This window comes from Garra rufa, chromosome 20, assembly GCF_049309525.1.
Source record: "Garra rufa chromosome 20, GarRuf1.0, whole genome shotgun sequence".
NCBI classification, from domain to species: domain Eukaryota; kingdom Metazoa; phylum Chordata; class Actinopteri; order Cypriniformes; family Cyprinidae; genus Garra; species Garra rufa.
Genome location: NC_133380.1, coordinates 41,644,370 through 41,662,485, shown reverse-complemented (window position 1 = coordinate 41,662,485; position 18,116 = coordinate 41,644,370). Strand labels below are relative to the sequence as shown.

General features: G+C 39.7%; 1 protein-coding gene across 2 annotated transcripts in view; it reads left to right on the top strand.

The window, feature by feature from the left end:
• The window catches only part of LOC141293956 (receptor-type tyrosine-protein phosphatase gamma), a 43,799-nt gene that overhangs the window by 7,704 nt on the left and 17,979 nt on the right, over positions 1–18,116 (top strand). The window contains exons 1-3 of one of the 2 annotated variants that reach the window (XM_073826029.1): positions 2,664–2,768; positions 3,777–3,868; positions 15,045–15,136. In XM_073826029.1, the coding sequence (XP_073682130.1) occupies positions 2,731–2,768; positions 3,777–3,868; positions 15,045–15,136 (222 nt within the window). In that variant the 5' untranslated portion in view covers positions 2,664–2,730. Of the gene's footprint in view, positions 1–2,663; positions 2,769–3,776; positions 3,869–15,044; positions 15,137–18,116 lie in introns of those variants that run through there. The other variant, XM_073826028.1, reaches the window with a different exon arrangement.

Below are 18,116 nucleotides of genomic sequence, written 5' to 3'. Positions count from 1 at the left end.
CAGACCTGTTGAGCGTGTAATCTCTCAGACTTCAGCTCAACACTGTTGACATTGGAGAGTTGGTTCTGAGTTTGTCATTTAGGCTGGGCTTGAGGAATACTTCCTCTGAAAAAAAATAAACTTCTGTGTACTTTTCATGTGATTCCAAACCTGTGTCTTTGTTTAGTGGAATACTGATGTTCACAGAAGGTTTATGTTGTGAAAGGGATGTCAAGTTCCAACACAGACAGAAAAGCATCAGAAATAATCAGAAATAAAATCCATAAGTCTTTAGAAGCCATTATGATAGCTCTTTCCTAACACCTTTCAGATCTCACTCATGTTTGCATATTCAAATATAACCAATCACGACACGCAACAACATGCAAATACAGTGAGAGATTTGAGGGTAATACTTTACGATAAGGTTTATTGGTTAACATTAATTAACTGCATTAGTTAACATGAACTAAGAATGAACAATACTTCTACAGCATCATTTATTACACTAATGCATTATTAAAATGACAAGTTGTGTTTGTTAACATTAGTTAATGCAGTGTGAACTAACATGAACAAACTATAAACAGTATTTTTATTAACTGGCATTAACAAAGATGAACAAATAGTGCAGTAAATGTATTGTTCATTGTTTGTTCACATTAACCAAAGTGATTTGAGATTACAGCAAAAAGTGGGATTTTCATCTTACATATTGGTCTGTTCTTCATTGACTAAAATTAAAAACATTTTTGTTCATTGAAATAAAACATAAATATTAGATGAAAATCTTAAACTAATTTGAAATTAGAAATGTCGTCAACTAACTGAATAAGCTTAAGATGAACACTGAAATGTTTAACTTGGAAAAAAAATAAAACAACTAAGAGTGCAATAAAAGAAAATGAACCTTAATAGTATTATTTAGGACAAAAAATAATAATAACAAAAGCAAAAATAATATTAAATCATGCTACAATGCATCACACAAAGTTATTGCATTAGCTTCAAAAGACTTGGACTGTAAGTGTGTATAATGGACTAATTTTATTGTGCTTTTTAGTTATTTATTTATTTAGTTATTCGCATTTAAGAGCCCCAGAATTCATTTCACAAGTTCACAAAAATAAAATAAGCTTGAATAGAAGAAAGTCGTACGGTTTTGAAACAATGTGAGAGTGAATAATTGATGAAAGTGAGTTAAACTTTAATTTTTGCTTTGTCTATTTTGCTGCAGTTTGTTTCTGTATGTGTGTGTGTGTGTGTGTGTGTGTGTGTGTGTGTGTGTGTGTGTGTGTGTGTGTGTGTGTGTGTGTGTGTGTGTGTGTGTGTGTGTGTGTGTGTGTGTGTGTGTGTGTGTACCTGGTATTCATCACGTTGTGGGGACCAAATGTCCCCACAAGGATAGGAATACCAGTAGATTTTGACCTTGTGGGGACATTTCTCAGGTCCCCATGAGGAAACAGGCTTATAAATCATGCACAATGACTTTTTTTGAGGAAGTAAAAGTGTGCACAATCTCCTGTGAGGGCTAGGTTTAGGTGTAGGGTAGGTGTAGGGCCATAGAAAGTACGGTTTGTACAGTATAAAAACCATTACACCTATGGAATGTCCCCATAAAACATGTAAACCCAACATGTGTGTGTGTGTGTGTGTGTGTGTGTGTGTGTGTGTGTGTGTTTGTTTTTGTGACATATCAGGACACAAATTGGTGTAATAACATGGGTATGACATAGGTATTACAAGGAGAGGGTGACTTATGAGGACATTGCCCATGTCCCCACTTTTCAAAAGGCTTATAAATCATACAGAATACGTTTTTTTGAGAATGTAAAGATATGCACAGTCTCCTGTGAGGGCTAGGTTTAGGTGTAGGGAAGGTGTAGGGTGATAGCAAATATCGTTTGTACAGTATAAAAACCATTACGTCTATGGAATGTCCCCACAATTCACAAAAACAAACATGTGTGTGTGTGTGTGTGTGTGTGTGTGTGTGTGTGTGTGTGTGTGTACCTGGTATTCATCACGTTGTGGGGACCAAATGTCCCCACAAAGATAGTAATACCAGTAGATTTTGACCTTGTGGGGACATTTCTTAGGTCCCCATGAGGAAACAGGCTTAAAAATCATGCACAATGAGTTTTTTTGAGGAAGTAAAAGTATGCACAATCTCCTGTGAGGGCTAGGTTTAGGTGTAGGGTAGGTGTAGGGCGATAGAAAGTACAGTTTGTACAGTATAAAAACCATTACGCCTATAGAATGTCCCCATAAAACATGTAAACCCAACATGTGTGTGTGTGTGTGTGTGTGTGTGTGTGTGTGTGTGTGTGTGTGTGTGTGTGTGTGTGTGTGTGTGTGTGTGTGTGTGGTATTCTTGATTCTGTTGGACAGAAAGAGGAGTTAAACAGAGTTCAACACAAGAATGGAGTAGTTGGACACAAAGGAGCGTCCATCTGGAAGGGTGTGTGTGTGTCCAGAGGGAAAGGCAGCAGGTGTCTGTGGTTTATCAGATGAGTTGTGGACTGATCTGGGATCAGTGATCTGTTCACGTCTGACCCCAGCAGCTCTAGCGCTCGTGTAAAGCCCTGTGAGTGTGATACGTCAGGACCGGCCCTCTCTCCACCCCCTCTCTCTCCCTCTTTCTCTCTTTCTCTCTCTGTCTCTCTCTCGCTCTCTGCTCTGTTTGCTCGGCGGCAGCATGCGGAGCCTACAGTCACTCACCTCTCCTAAAATCCCTCGTTCTTTGCAGGGATGAACAGCTTATGTTCTCTGCTGTGCATCAAGTACAGGTAGGACCTACAAGACTCCCGCTGGCTTCACGGGTTGACGTCCAAAACTTTGAGTTTTTGTAACTTTAGAGCAACCTTTTAATCTCTCGCTGTCTCTCTCTTTCTGTTTGTTTCTTTCTACTGGATATGGATTTAGTTTCTTACCTGCTTATCTCTTCTCTTGCAAAGTGAAAGAAAGAGGTAAAACCAGTTTACAGCTCTCAAACTTGAAACAACTGCCAATAATTCATCCTGACAGTCCAGGTTTCTTTGAAAGAGTTTGTTTACCTGGTAATTTGCTGTCTTATGTTTTTAGTTGTTGACACACAGGCTGCTGCTACAGTTTACTTAGAAAACATGCCGATGTTAGATTTTAGCAGTTCAAAAGAGTTCATATTTTGTAGGGGAAAAAAAACAATGGTACACGAAAGTTCTAACAAATCTAACAAAACCTGTCTTGGGGACAGCAGGGGATGTCCTTACAGGTATATTACAATTATTTAAATAACAAAAAAATTATAATTATTAAAGAATTGTTAAATGATCTAAAATCATTGTAGTCTTTATAATTAGTGTTTTCTGTAGTCTTAGTCTTAATAGTTCACCTAGTCTGATGTGGAACACAAAAGGAGAAGTTTAGCAGAAAGTTCAAGTTGTTCTTTCTCTACAGTGGAGGAAGACTAGGGAATGGACTTTTATCCATCATAAAAGTATGGATAAAAAGAACAGAGTGGACAGTTTGCTATAAAATAACTTCTTTTGTATTCTGCAGAATAATGTCATACAGGTTTGTAAACACTTTGTTTTCTCATGTGTATTGACGCTCTACAGAGTGTTTGAAGCGTGAGGCTGTAATGTCTGTTTGGAGTGTTTGATTTGCTCTTTGAAAGGAGGGTTCAAAGTTCATCTCGATCTTGTCATACGTCCCCAGCGCGTGTGTGTTTACTCTGGTGGGGATGGTTACCTAAACCACGCCTCGCAGAAACGTTATGACGTCACTTGACTGTCCTCCGTGTGTCTCTTGTGCAGGAGGTGTTTCCAAACAGCTCATTTCTACGTCGAGGACAGCAACTCGCCCAGAGTCGTGCCCAATGAGAGCATCCCAGTCATCCCCATCCCAGGTAGGTGATCTCAAATCAGTCAAACATTTACATTTGACCTAAAGACACTCTCCACTCTGATCCGGTGTCAGGTGTGAAGAACTCATAGATAACAGGTGCTTGATCTAATGTCAGCGTAGTGATATGAAACATTTCCTGCATGTGTTTTTCTGGCTTACGTTGCATTATGGGTAAAAGGGTTGACTGTGTAAGATTTTTAACAGTGGCTGTCGTCTCAGTGTGTGTGTGGAATAGACTCCACACTCTGACTCTTATTCTGTGCGATTAGTGTAGAATCTAAAAATCCATTGCTACATTGATTTTGACATGAAGTGCCTCTAATCAAGTTTTCAGCTTCCGGGAAACGGAGGAAAACAGCTGTGTTCACAAGCATGAGGCACAGGGTTTAGCACCACCTTTTGGTTCATTTCATATGTTTTTTTTTTCTCCTGTTGTTTCTCATATATTGTGTGCTCGCACTATTACTGTTTGCCCTCCTAGTCCTAAAGGCCTGGGTGTACTTCATTTGCGGTGTTCCACTCTATCTTGTATGTAGCCGTGTCTGCACAGCTTTCAAAGTATACTCATACGTGGATGAGCGCTAACAAACTAATTCTACCATCTATGGGACTATTGTTTCAACATTCACTTCACTTCTGCACTGATGTCTAAATTGGGCTGCATGCGGATGGTTTGTGTGGACATCCACTGACACTTTTGACAAATTCCATCTCACAGACCGTCACAGAATGCGGAAGGCTGAAGTATCCTCAGGGCTCAAGAATTAGACTTCCTCCCACACAATGTGTTATAGGCATGAATAATACAGTATGTCAAGTCCCACTACTTACTATACCAGCTGATCAAACTGATGACCTGGTGGACAATCAAATGGGCAAAACCCCCCAAAGGTTTACACTGAAAGAAGCATAATTATCATAATAAATCATAGATTTGGGGGTGTCTCTTTGGAATGGATCAGTTAGCAACTACACAGAACACCCTAGCAATGCCTGACAACCACCTGAACATTTACCAGGCTAGCAAAGCACTAGCAACCACCTAGTAATGTCCTGACAACCACCCACAACACCCTATTAATGCCTTAGCAATTGCTTAGTAACACCCTAGTAAGTAGTCATCGCATTCCAGGACCCATCAAGCAAAGACTTAGCAATCATCCACAGCACGCCATAAAGCCTTGTCAGCCCCCCACAACACCCTATTAATGAGCTAATAAACACCAGCAGCTACACACAACAATGCCCTGGCAACCATTCAGAACACTCCAGCAACCACCTAGCAAAGACCTAGAAATATCCACAACACCCAATAAACACCCTAGCAACCGTCAACAACACCCAAGTAACTGCCTGGCTAGCAAAGCCCTGGCGACTACTTAGAAATATCCTGACCTAACATCCTAGCAACTACCCAGCTATCAACACCCTGGCAACCAACTAACAATGTCCTAATAACCACCCAAATAACTACCCAACTAGCAACACTCTGGTAACTGCCTAACAAAGTCCTAAACACCACACAAAACACCAGAGCAACCACCAGGCTAGCAACACCCTGGCAACCACCTAACAACGTCCTAACAACTACCCGACTACCAACACCCTGATAACCACCTAACAATGTCCTAACATCCTAGCAACTACCCAGCTAGCAACACCCTGGCAACCAACTAACAACGTCCTAACAACCACCCAAAACACCCAAATAACTACCTGATTAGCAACACCCTTGAAACCATCTAACTATGCCCTAAGAACCATCCAAAACACCCAAACAACTACCCAACTAGCAACACTCTGGTAACTGCCTAACAAAGTCCTAAACACCACACAAACACCAGAGCAACCACCAGACTAGCATCACCCTGGCAACCACTTAACAATGTCCTAAAACCACCCAAACAACTACCCGACTACCAACACCCTGGTAACCACCTAACAATGTCCTAACATCCTAGCAACTACCCAGCTAGCAACACCCTGGCAACCACCTAACAGCCACCCAAAACTCCCAAACAACTACCTGACTACCAACACCCTGGTAACCACCTAACAACGTCTTAACATCCTAGCAACTACCCAGCTAGCAACACCCTAGTAACCACTTAACAACGTCCTAACAACCACCCAAACAACTACCTGACTACCAACACCCTTGTAACCACCTAACAATGTCCTAACATCCTAGCAACTACAAAGCTAGCAACACCCTGGCAACCAACTAACAATGTCCTAACAACCACCCAAAACACCCAAATAACTACCTGATTAGCAACACTCTGGTAACTGCCTAACAAAGTCCTAAACACCACACAAAACACCAGAGCAACCACCAGACTAGCAACACCCTGGCAACCACCTAACAACGTCCTAACAACCACCCAAACAACTACCCGACTACCAACACCCTGGTAACCACCTAACAATGTCCTAACATCCTAGCAACTACCCAGCTAGCAACACCCTGGCAACCAACTAACAACATCCTAACAACCACCCAAATAACTACCTGATTAGCAACACCCTTGAAACCATCTAACTATGCCCTAAGAACCATCCAAACCACCCAAACAACTACCCGACTACCAACACCCTGGTAACCACCTAACAATGTCCTAACATCCTAGCAACTACAAAGCTAGCAACACCCTGGCAACCAATTAACAACATCCTAACAACCACCCAAACAACTACCCGACTACCAACACCCTAACCACCTAACAATGTCCTAACATCCTAGCAACTACCCAGCTAGCAACACCCTGGCAACCAACTAACAACGTCCTAACAACCACCCAAATAACTACCTGATTAGCAACACCCTTGAAACCATCTAACTATGCCCTAAGAACCATCCAAACCACCCAAACAACTACCCGACTACCAACACCCTGGTAACCACTTAACAATGTCCTAACAACCATCCAAAACACCCAAACAACTACCCAACTAGCAACACCCTGGTAACCACCTAACAACGTCCCAGCAACATCCTAGTAATGTCCTAGCAACCAGTGAGAAGACTGAAGAAAGACCCATTTAGCAGTATTGAGGAATGGTCTTATATGTTGGTTGTCAGATGGTTGTTCAGTAAGCTGATTTTCTGGAATGTCTGGCCGTATGGTGTTTACTGTAAACTGTAAGTGATGAGTGTGCGCTGCGTTCAGGAGTTTGTTGAATATAGACACACTCCATGTTTTGAGAGAGAAAGAGAGAGCTATTTGAGGAAGCGTGGTCTCATCAGGTGTGTTCAGTTTCTGCTTACCAGAGACCTGCGTGCACATACACACACTTTTACACACGTACACATTATCCATTCTGCTTCGAGCCAAGAAAGTGCCTTCATCTGACTGGCCTGTATGTCACTTTGGCTCACTGCCGTTGTGTGTGTGTGAATCATTATCAGAGAGAGCGTAGTGGAACAGAAGAGGGCAGTCAATGATCTTCAGGGTCTGAAGGTTTCAGGTCTGAGGTTAGTCAGTGTAGTGGAACCCAGATCTTAATGCAACGAGAGCCATTGATTTGCTCCGGTTTTCCCATAAGCACTTCATTGGAAGCCATTTTCATTGTTACGCTGTGGCACGGCTCACAATAACGGTGGCACGGTGCCCTCAATCCAATTTGGGCATCTGTGTTCCAGCTTGGCTCCGGCTGGCCTCGGTATTTACAAAGATCCATTTAGTGTGGGCAGCAGCCTCTCTCTCTCCGCTGCCGCTTTGAGTTCACCGTCCTTTCAAACATGGACGCTTTCCTGCTAAATAGGGCCTTCAGTTCCTGGCTCAATTTCCCATTTTGTTTCTGGCATCCGTAAGTGCCAAAATTTGTTTGTTAGCTGTATTCAGTTGTAGGCATTTTAGGATAAAGGCAGAAGGTGCGTGGATCGCCTTTTATTAGTGTCAGAAGCTTTAGATAGTGTTGGGCTCAGGTCATGGAAAAGTTTTTTCATTCAGTTATTACACATACTGTATAGTTCAAAAGTTTTAGGTCAGTGCTAAAACAGATGCATTATTATTTGAGATGCATTAAACTGATCAAAAGTGACAGCAGAGATCTTTTGAAAATAAAAGAAGCCTGGAAGAAATGCATCATGCAGAAATGCCAACAAAAAAGAGCACCAAATTAGCAGAATGGCTGAATAAAAATTCTGCTTTTTCATCACAGGAATAAATTACATTTTAAAGATAAAATAAAAAAATTGTTTTAAATTGTAATAATATTTTCAATATTTTTACTGTATTTACTGTATTTTTTATCAAATAAATGTAGCTTTGGTGAGCATAATAGACTTTTTCAAAAACATTGAAAACTACGGAAGTCCTAAGAGGCCATGCATTGTTATTTTTTTCTTCTGGTTTTCTCGTGATCTCGACATAACAGAAGTTGTTTTCTCGTTATCATGAGTTATTTTTCTCGTTATCACGACATAACAAAGTTGTTTTCTCATTATCACGAGTTATTTTTCTCGTTATCACGACATGTTGCTATAGTTTGTGCAGTTAATTATTGACATTTAATTAACTTATACATGTTTAATGCTTGAATAAAAATGATTATTTTTTGCTTTAAAGTGTATCTGTTATGGTTGCGTTCTTACTGCTGCACGACTCGTTTCTCAGCTGCAATAGCATTCAGTACTGAAGTTCTGAGAGACCATCCATTATGCATTGTCTTATGCATCTATCTTGTTTTTCTCGTTTTTACTGATTGTTTGATTTTTAAAACACGAGTCTACTGTTGCTATAGTAACGAACGCAACTGCTATAACCGTGCGCTCTTTGAGAAGCGAAAGTTGCTGAAATATACATAATGTAGTACTAAGGTCTACAAAAAACAAATATAGGCTCACCAATCACTGTTGATTTTTTTACAGAGTAAACATTTTGTTTGTGTAATTTACATGTTTAAATGGTCTAACATCAGAGCATTCAACACCGAAAGCGCAGGTGGAGCGCCTTCAGACCCATAGATATATACGTCTGAAGGCGCTCCACCTGCGCTTTCGGTGTTGAATGTATAGATATAAAATATATAGATATAGAATCTACAGATATAAAACAGTTCAGATATAAAACAATGTTAGTTTAAATGTTAAACCTAGATAAATGTGCGCTTTTATGCGTTTATTCAATCGTTTTTGCGGAGAGGGGAGGCTAAAGCGCGCTTTACAGGACATGGAGGTGCCAGCACGATCGCTTGCATTTCTTTTCAGTGGAAACAATTTAAAATTATCCTTCACTTTAGCTCACAAAGGTAAGAATAATACATAATTTGGAACTTTAAAGGATCTACTTTTATTTGTGTGCACTCACAATAACAACAAAACGTTTTAAACAGTGCTTTACAAAATAAAGTCTGGTTCTTAAATAGAAGCGCTTCACAAAAATGCAAATACATGCCTCAGACATAATAAATGTAGAAAGCTTTAAATTATTACTTAACGAAATAAAACAAATCGAAACCAAAACTCTTTGGTGTATTTGGTGTATTCTAAAGGTGTATTTCCCATACAACGACCTTCATAGTGCGATGTATTGTTGTGGAAACGAACTAGCGTCACGACTGTTTCCCGAACAAGGTCACATCTCCGTCGTTTGAACCACATTAGTTCAACAACTTAGGCCCGTTGTTAATGACGTCACCGAGTAATAACTTCTGCTATTTAACTGATTAGAGATCTCAAAAATGCAGCTATATTGAACATGGCACCTGATGACTAATTTACTATTTTTCGTTCCCTGTCATTTCACCTTATTTGATGTTTGATTCATAGCGGGTTCCCTCTTACGTCATACTCCGGGATTAGGCATTTATGCACATGCGCACTTATCAAAAACAACACTTTAAAGGATGCTCAAAAACACATAGATTAAAATGCATTTATATTTAAATTGAATGGACGATATACTGCATAGCTTGCTTATTGTGCCCAAGAGCATAATTTATATGAGCCCATATGTCTTATAACAAGAAACTGCTTGTAACCACAGGTTTGGAGCTGTTCCAACCATGTAAGTTTGCCACGCTGTTTCTGAATGTTCGTTTGAACTATATGGTGTCGGGAAACACCGATTCCTTGAACTATGTTGGTAACGACGGAACTAGCAACCATAGTTGGCTAACAATGCTTTTGGGAAACGCGCCCCAGACTATGAACAGCTGACTGCTGTTCGTTACTTAAAAAAAACAAAAACATATTTAACGAACAAAAAATGCTCCAAACGTTTTCTTCTAAATTAACTTAAATTAACTAAAAAAACGAAACGAACTATAAACACTTTGTCACGTAATACAAAAGAGGTCTGGGTCCAAATGCAGGAGAGTAATGAATTTAATAATAAAACAATAAACAAAGCAAACAAAGCCAACACGGCAAACTAAACATAAACTTAAACATAAACTAAACAAAACAGAGAACAAGGTCTAGAGCTGGAGCAGGAACACAAAATAACATTGAGGACAAAAGACAATGCAGACATGAAGCAGGAGAGAAATGTGAGAGTATTTAAAGACCGGATAATAGTGAACAGATGTGAGTGAATCAGTGTTAACGACAAGGACAGGTGAATGTTATCAGAAGTGCAGTGTGAACGGCGACCTCAGCAGGCTGAGGGGAGACCCACAGCTCCGATCATGACACACTTTGCCATTACATAATAGCTGAAACAGCAGTATAATATGTTTTCAGAGAAGGGGTAAAAAACGGACTCGGGCGAGAATTCTGATAAGCTGTCGGACAAAGACATGGCTGTATAGGACTGAGCGTCTCGGGGCCATGCAGGGCCGGACTATAGGGCCTAGAATTGAGGCCCGTGCTTTAAACAGAAGTATGACATGCCAGAAAAACTCTAACATCGGCATCCAGCGATCTCTGTTGTAAGGGGCAAGGGGCTGTTCGCAAACTTCATCATTATATGGCAAAATCAAGAAATGATACAAGTTATTTTTATAGGTCAAGTATTGTGATTATTGCAACAGAATTCACAATGATTAGGCTACCTTGTGAAGCAACTGACTGGTCTGAACCCAGCTAACAAAATTACATAACTGTTACGGTGCCTATACGTCGCCACAACGCAACTTTGTGATGTTGCCAGTAAGTAACTGCGACGTCGTAGCAACGTCATGGCGACCTTGTGGATCTATAGTCGTGTGTTGGTAAACCAGTTACGTCGTGGCAACCGGAAAAGTGAAAGGTGCCATTACGAATTCTAACCTCAGATTGAATGCTTTTCTGTTCCGGTTTCCATAGGAACCCATTCAAATAGCGTCCATCTGTTTTATTGTAGCTAACATCCACAGCTTCATATCATCTACACACTCATTAAAGTGAGGCACTGACAACAGACGGTCATTGCGATATTGCCAAGTGATGGCGCTATGGAGCCATGTGCTATTTAAAACATTTGAATAGGTTTAACATTAGATTATTAGCTCTGAATGTACCCTAATTTGACTAGAAACAATGCAGACCGGAAATGCAAAGCATTCTTTCAGTGAAGAGTCGGGCTTATTTCCGTGTTCAGGAAAAACGTCTATACGTCGCCACAACGTAATGTTGTGACGTTGCCAGTTAGTAACTGCGACGTCGTGGCAACGTCGTGGATCAATAGTTGTGTGCGGGTAATCAGGTGGTAATTTTTTATTTTTATTTATTTTCTATGGGCGGACATGCAGTAGTTTAGCCTAATTTATGACCTAATTTGGCCAAACTAATGTAAAGACTGTTCCAACAGCTGTGAATGATGAATACACACTCGATATGAATTCAGTTGTTTTATTTTGAGAAAAACCCAAATATAAACAGTAAAATACACTCAAATTATTAATGAAAACAAAGGATATACAGCGAAATATGAATGAAAGCATTCAAGACATTCCGTGTTCACAATCATTATAAACAGATGTTCTATGCTAGCGTAACATTAGCTACCAAACATTTCAGATAATTAAGGAAAGATACCATAATCACAGAGGTATAAATATTAACAAATGTACTTTAAATAGACGTTGAAAAATGTTACTTAACCAATTTGACGCAGTTGTTGAACTTTTTTTGGTATAACTGACGAGAAACGGAGAGAAATGTCGGACGCGTCCTCTTCTCTCCAGCAGCTGTGTCCGCGGTTGCTATGGTAACTCTCAACCGCCACCAATACTATTCACAACAACAATAATACAAAAAGGGTTTTAGCTTCTTTACAGAGTTAAAGTACTTTATTTTATACATTTACAAACATATTTATTTGTTATAAATCGTAAGACTCACCTCAGAAAGACGAATTGTTCTGTCAGACACAGTTGAAGTAGCTAAAAACAAGTGCCTCAGACAAACGCGCTGTCCTGATTCTGTATCTGCGGCAGAATATATGGTGTAGCCCAGCCTGTGTCATTATTTCAACGTTATCTTCAAAACTAGTTAAGAAATAAAAAGTTTCAAGTCTCAGAAAGTGTATTTTCCTTTCTAGTGAACATCCTGTGCGCGCGTAGATTCAGTTGTGGTGGAGGCGCGCGCGTATGTCACGTGACTCACGTCACTATATAATACGCTTTTTAAAATCACTTTCTTTATTAAACCTTTTCATTGTTAAATATATCAACAATAAATCCAAGCAGCATATATAATAAACAAAATTATACTAATATAAATACAAAAACATCAAAATAATAATAAAAAAAAACAAATTATTAACACAAATGTAATTAGTTTTATATCGCTCTTCGTTTTTTAAATGTTTTATGGATTGAAATAAAATTCTAAGCCATACCATAAAACAAGGAGAAACGTTTACAAATCTACATTTGTGTATATATAAAACAACATCATTATTGCACAGAAAATCTCATTCAGCAATCATCCATATTCTGACTTGGTGAAAAGAACATTTTATCTTAAATAAGGGAACTTTCAATCTTGTGTCTGACGTTTATTTACACTTTTTAAATAGCAAATTCTGGTAATCAGAGAATAAAAAATGTGGAAATGCTTGCCATGAACCCAGCTGGCATTTTAACGTGGAGTCAGCGTTGAATCAACGTCACTACGTCAGGTGTCAGTGTTGGATAACCGTTGGATTTTGTTTAGATTTTGCAAATCTAAACAACAGTTTATTGATCAGCATTGTTTGAATGTTGGAACAACGTTATTTTTCTACTGATATATTTCAACAAAATGTTTAAAAGTCATGGTTGTAAAAATAATGTTGATTTGACGTACAACTCAAATTTTATTTATATTTATTTGTTGAATCCATAGTTAGTTAACAACACCATTTCAACCATTTGGTATTCAACGTTGTTTTGACGTTGAATGAATGTTTTTTCATAAACTGGCATTATTTAAACCACATTTAAACGTCGAATGCCAGCTGGGAATACGTGCATTCCACGTTGCAGTTACGTTGCCAGTAAGTCATGAAGTTACTAATATATTACTAATAGAATACGTATATGGGACGTCCTAAGTAATATTACGACGTTAGGAGGACATACTGACGACGTTGTGAGTTGGTAATTTGATGGTAGTAAAGTTACGGGCATGCGATGTCGTAGTTACGTTGCCAATTGGTAAGTCATGAAATTACCAAAAATGACCAACACATTACGTAACTGTTACGTCGTGTGTTAGCAGGGAAGGCGCTCCACCTGCGCTTTCGGTGTTGAATGCTCTGATGTTAGACCATTTAAACATGTAAATTACACAAACAAAATGTTTATTCTGTAAAAAAAAAAAAATCAACAGTGATTGGTAAGCCTATATTCGTTTTTTGTAGACCTTAGTACTACATTATGTATATTTCAGCGACTTTCGCTTCTCAAAGAGCGCACGGTTATAGCAGTTGCGTTTGTTACTATAGCAACAGTAGACTCGTGTTTTAAAAATCAAACAATCAGTAAAAACGAGAAAAACAAGATAAGACAATGCATAATGGATGGTCTCTCAGAACTTCAGTACTGAATGCTATTGCAGCTGAGAAACGAGTCGTGCAGCAGTAAGAACGCAACCATAACAGATACACTTTAAAGCAAAAAATAATCATTTTTATTCAAGCATTAAACATGTATAAGTTAATTAAATGTCAATAATTAACTGCACAAACTATAGCAATCACGGAGTGGTCCTTGCTCTGTCCCAAACATGGATATACTGTACATTTTATACGTGTCCAATCAGTCATTTGTAATATCATACTGCCACCTGTTGGCGCATTTGTGTAACTTCGAGAACCTCTGTTATGTCGTGATAACGAGAAAAATAACTCATGATAACGAAAAAACAACTTTGTTATGTCGTGATAACGAGAAAACCAGAAGAAAAAAATAACACTGCATGGCCTTTTAGGACTTCCGTAGAAAACATCTTACCAACCACAAACTTTTGGATGGTGTAATTATATTATATTATATTATACTCATGATCACATACTACAATAATTAAACGATTAATTACTGAATAAATAATTAGTACCTTCCATACTTAACTGTGGTTATTACATTGTAACATTATGTTGATTATAATTATCTATTTTAGTTGTTAGTTTGTTGTAACCAAATTAAATTAGACTACAATTTCAGGCTTTTTCTGTTTTGATTTGAAAATCAAATGGTGGTACTTTCATTTATTTTTCTCTACAGGCTTATTTGTGTGTATTTAGACAGATTTGAGTAACAGTTTGTGGGCTTATTGTGTGTCTGTCAGTTGGAGAGTGTGAATCTGGCCAGTTTTTTTATTTATTTGTTCATCGTGACTGAAGTTGAACCCTGATCCTTCATTCATCCTCTTAGTCGACACATTGAACTGTTGATCATCTAATCAGCCAGTGAGCCAATCTGTTAAGAAGGATCACCGTACCAGCACCACAAACACTTCTGTGCTACTTTATTGGGCGCAAGGTGCAGTTTTGAATGTTTAATCAAAATTATAAAAAAGTAATATTATAGTAATAACTGTATATATTGTTACATTTTTTTTATTTTTAATCCAAAACTAAATGTCCCTGATAAGCATTAGAGGTTTAAATATTATAAAGGCAAAATATTAGATATTTCTAAGAGGCGTACTATCCATGACACAGCGAGGGTGTTGAGGGTCTAAGGCGTCTTCTCTGGGATACTTCCTGTTTTCTCAAGATAAGACAACAGAAGGCTGAATCCATCTCTGTTTTGCTCTGTTTCAGATGATATGGAGGCCATCCCTGTTAAACAGTTTATCAAGCATGTGTCAGAACTCTACTCCAACAACCAGCATGGCTTCTCAGAAGATTTTGAGGTAAGATCTCACACACACACACTGTAGAGGCGTATCCCGTCTCTATAACTCTTTCCTCTCAGCGAACTCCCTCAGACGTCTGTAAACACGGGTCTCCTGTGCTTCCCTCGGCCTCAGTGCTTCTGTTGGGTTCTGGTGTGTGTCTGTGAACAGCTGGGCAGGGATCCCTCTGCGGATGTGTGTTATATCTGGCAGGTGGCCGTACAGGACGAGCCAGTTGAGCTCAGCTTGTGTGAGAATGAATTAGGCCATCTGAACGCTATCTACACTAGTCTTTTGGACTCTCTCTGATGTGTGTGTGTGAGTGTGTGTGTGTGTGTGTGTGTGTGTGTGTGTGTGTGTGTGTGTGTGTGTGTGTGTGTGTGTGTGTGTGTGTGTGTGTGTGTGAGTGTGTGTGTGTGTGTGTGTGTGTGTGTGAGTGTGAGTGTGTGTGTGTGTGTGTGTGTGTGTGTGTGTGTGTGTGTGTGTGTGTGTGTGTGTGTGTGTGTGTGTGAGTGTGTGTGTGTGTGTGTGTGTGTGTGTGTGTGTGTGTGTGTGTGTGTGTGTGTGTGTGTGTGTGAGTGTGTGTGGAGTGTGAGTGTGTGTGTGTGTGTGTGTGTGTGTGTGTGTGTGTGTGTGTGTGTGTGTGTGTGTGAGTGTGTGTGTGTGTGTGTGTGTGTGTGTGTGTGTGTGTGTGTGTGTGTGTGTGTGTGTGTGAGTGTGAGTGTGTGTGTGTGTGTGTGTGTGTGTGTGTGTGTGTGTGTGTGTGTGTGTGTGTGTGAGTGTGTGTGTGTGTGTGTGTGTGTGTGTGTGTGTGTGTGTGTGTGTGTGTGTGTGTGAGTGTGTGTGTGTGTGTGTGTGTGTGTGTGTGTGTGTGTGTGTGGTCAGAAGCCAGAAAACCACAACAACGTTCTGTCAGACTAATGTGACGGCAGTTTGCATGAGGATGACTAGTAATTAGTTACCCATTGAGTCTTGGGCCACAGTGTTTGCTGGTGCTGTCAGCAGCACAGATGAATGTCAATGAACAATCTGAGGTTCAGCCGCTGATGATCACCTGTAGGTCAGAGCTGCATGTGTACACCCCAGTAATTATTAAAATTCTTGTTTGTAAAATCTCTTCTTTATTGTTGTCACAATACGAATGAAAGGAAAGGATATGACGTGTGGCCAAGTACGGTGAACGTGATTTCACCAAGTACAACATGATCCTGGAACAACATTCCAATCAACCAATCAGAATTGATAAATAACTTTTCAGGAAATGTCAGTTTTAGGCTTATGATCAGGTTTAGGTGCTTCTACACCCTTGTTAATCAGCTATCATTTCCCTCTGATTTTAGGAATAAATTACGGGTAGGGTTAGGTTTAGGGGTAGGGATTGGGTTAAGTCTATATTTTTAGACAATAATGTTGATCCAGGACCAACAAAAGATGTTGATCCAGGAACATGTGTTACTTGGCAAACTCATGGCGACAGGCCAGGTATGGTGACCCAAACCGCTCAAGGATTATCTTCGGAAGACATGGTCCGGATAGTTGATGATGTTAGCCAGGACCAGGAACAGTCTGGTTTGGTTCTAGATTGATCTCTCCATCTGCTCCAGCAACTGGAGGAAGTATTCAAGATGGAGATGGAACAACGCTAAATGAAAAAGTCTTTATATTTAATGACTTATTTCAGAAGTTTACTTAATTTTTGGATAAATTTGCTTGGACAGTCATCTATGTTTTTTTCATTTATGTTATTCAAATTTGACACCCTCCACCAGAAGTATAATTTTCAAAGTATATTCAATTGATCAGAATATCATAATTTATTTGATGAAAACTTTTAACGGCAGCATTCGTTTTTTTACTGCTCTCCTGTTAGTAAGCACATTTTCCATATAGAACCGTGTGTGAATGCAGCCTGTGTCTGTCATGATGCAAAGGAAAATCTTTCCATTTATTTTCAAAGTAGGTCTCCTACTTTCCCTCGTTCACAGGAGAGAATGAGAGGAGGAGAGCAGGGGAGGTGTGTGGGTCTCTAAGGTTCCTCGGAGGGCCTCACTTGGCCTCTTTGTTCCACGGTGGCTTGATTGACGCAGGGAAGTGTCTCTAAAAGTGTGTGTGTCTTGATGGACACTGGGAAGTGGTTCCAAGGGGGGTTTCTGCTGCTGCTTTCCTTCAATGGATTCCTCTGTGATACCACTACTAGAGCAGAGAGAAAGAGGGAAGACGGCCGAGCCAAACTCTTTTTGGACGGAGCCCCCCAGGCCCCTGACAAGTGGCTTTGTGCAGCCTGGGCCGAGAAAAGCAGTGGCTGGGGTGACAGCGATCATGGGAGCCAGGGAGGAGAGGAAGGCGATTGGCTGGGCCTGGACAGACGGGGATTACGTGCACCCAGGGTATGAGTGTTTCAGGGGGAAAAGAAAAGAGACTCAAAGGGGAAAAAAGAAGAGGACACTTGGAGAAGTTTGGCATTCAGCTGAAAGCCAGAGAAGAGTGAATGGAGAATGCCAGAGAGGAAGACAGATCAGAGTCTGAGGAGAGAAGAGCAGTGCAGGACAGCCTTATTTACTCCAGAAATCGCTCAATTCCCAATTTCTTTCAACACATTTTACACATTTAGTGAAATGGGCTGTTAAATCGATTGTCCATGTTGATTTTAAAGAAAAGAAATATAATAGCAAACATGAAATTTTCTAACCCTCTTGTTATTCGACATGTTCATGTCTTTCTTTTTTCAGTCATAAAGAAATTATGTCTTTTGAGGAAAACATTTCAGGAGTGTTCTCCATATAGTGGACTTCTATGGTGCCCTGAGTTTGAACTTCCAAAATACAGTTTAAATGCAGCTTCAAAGGACTCTAAACGATCCCAGCCGAGGAAGAAGGGTCTTACCTGGCGAAATGCTAGGTTTTTTTTTGTTGTTGTTTATAATTGACAATTTATATACTTTTTAACCTCTTGTCTAGCTCTGCATGTACTCTGTTCACTCCGGTTCAAGAAAGTTAGG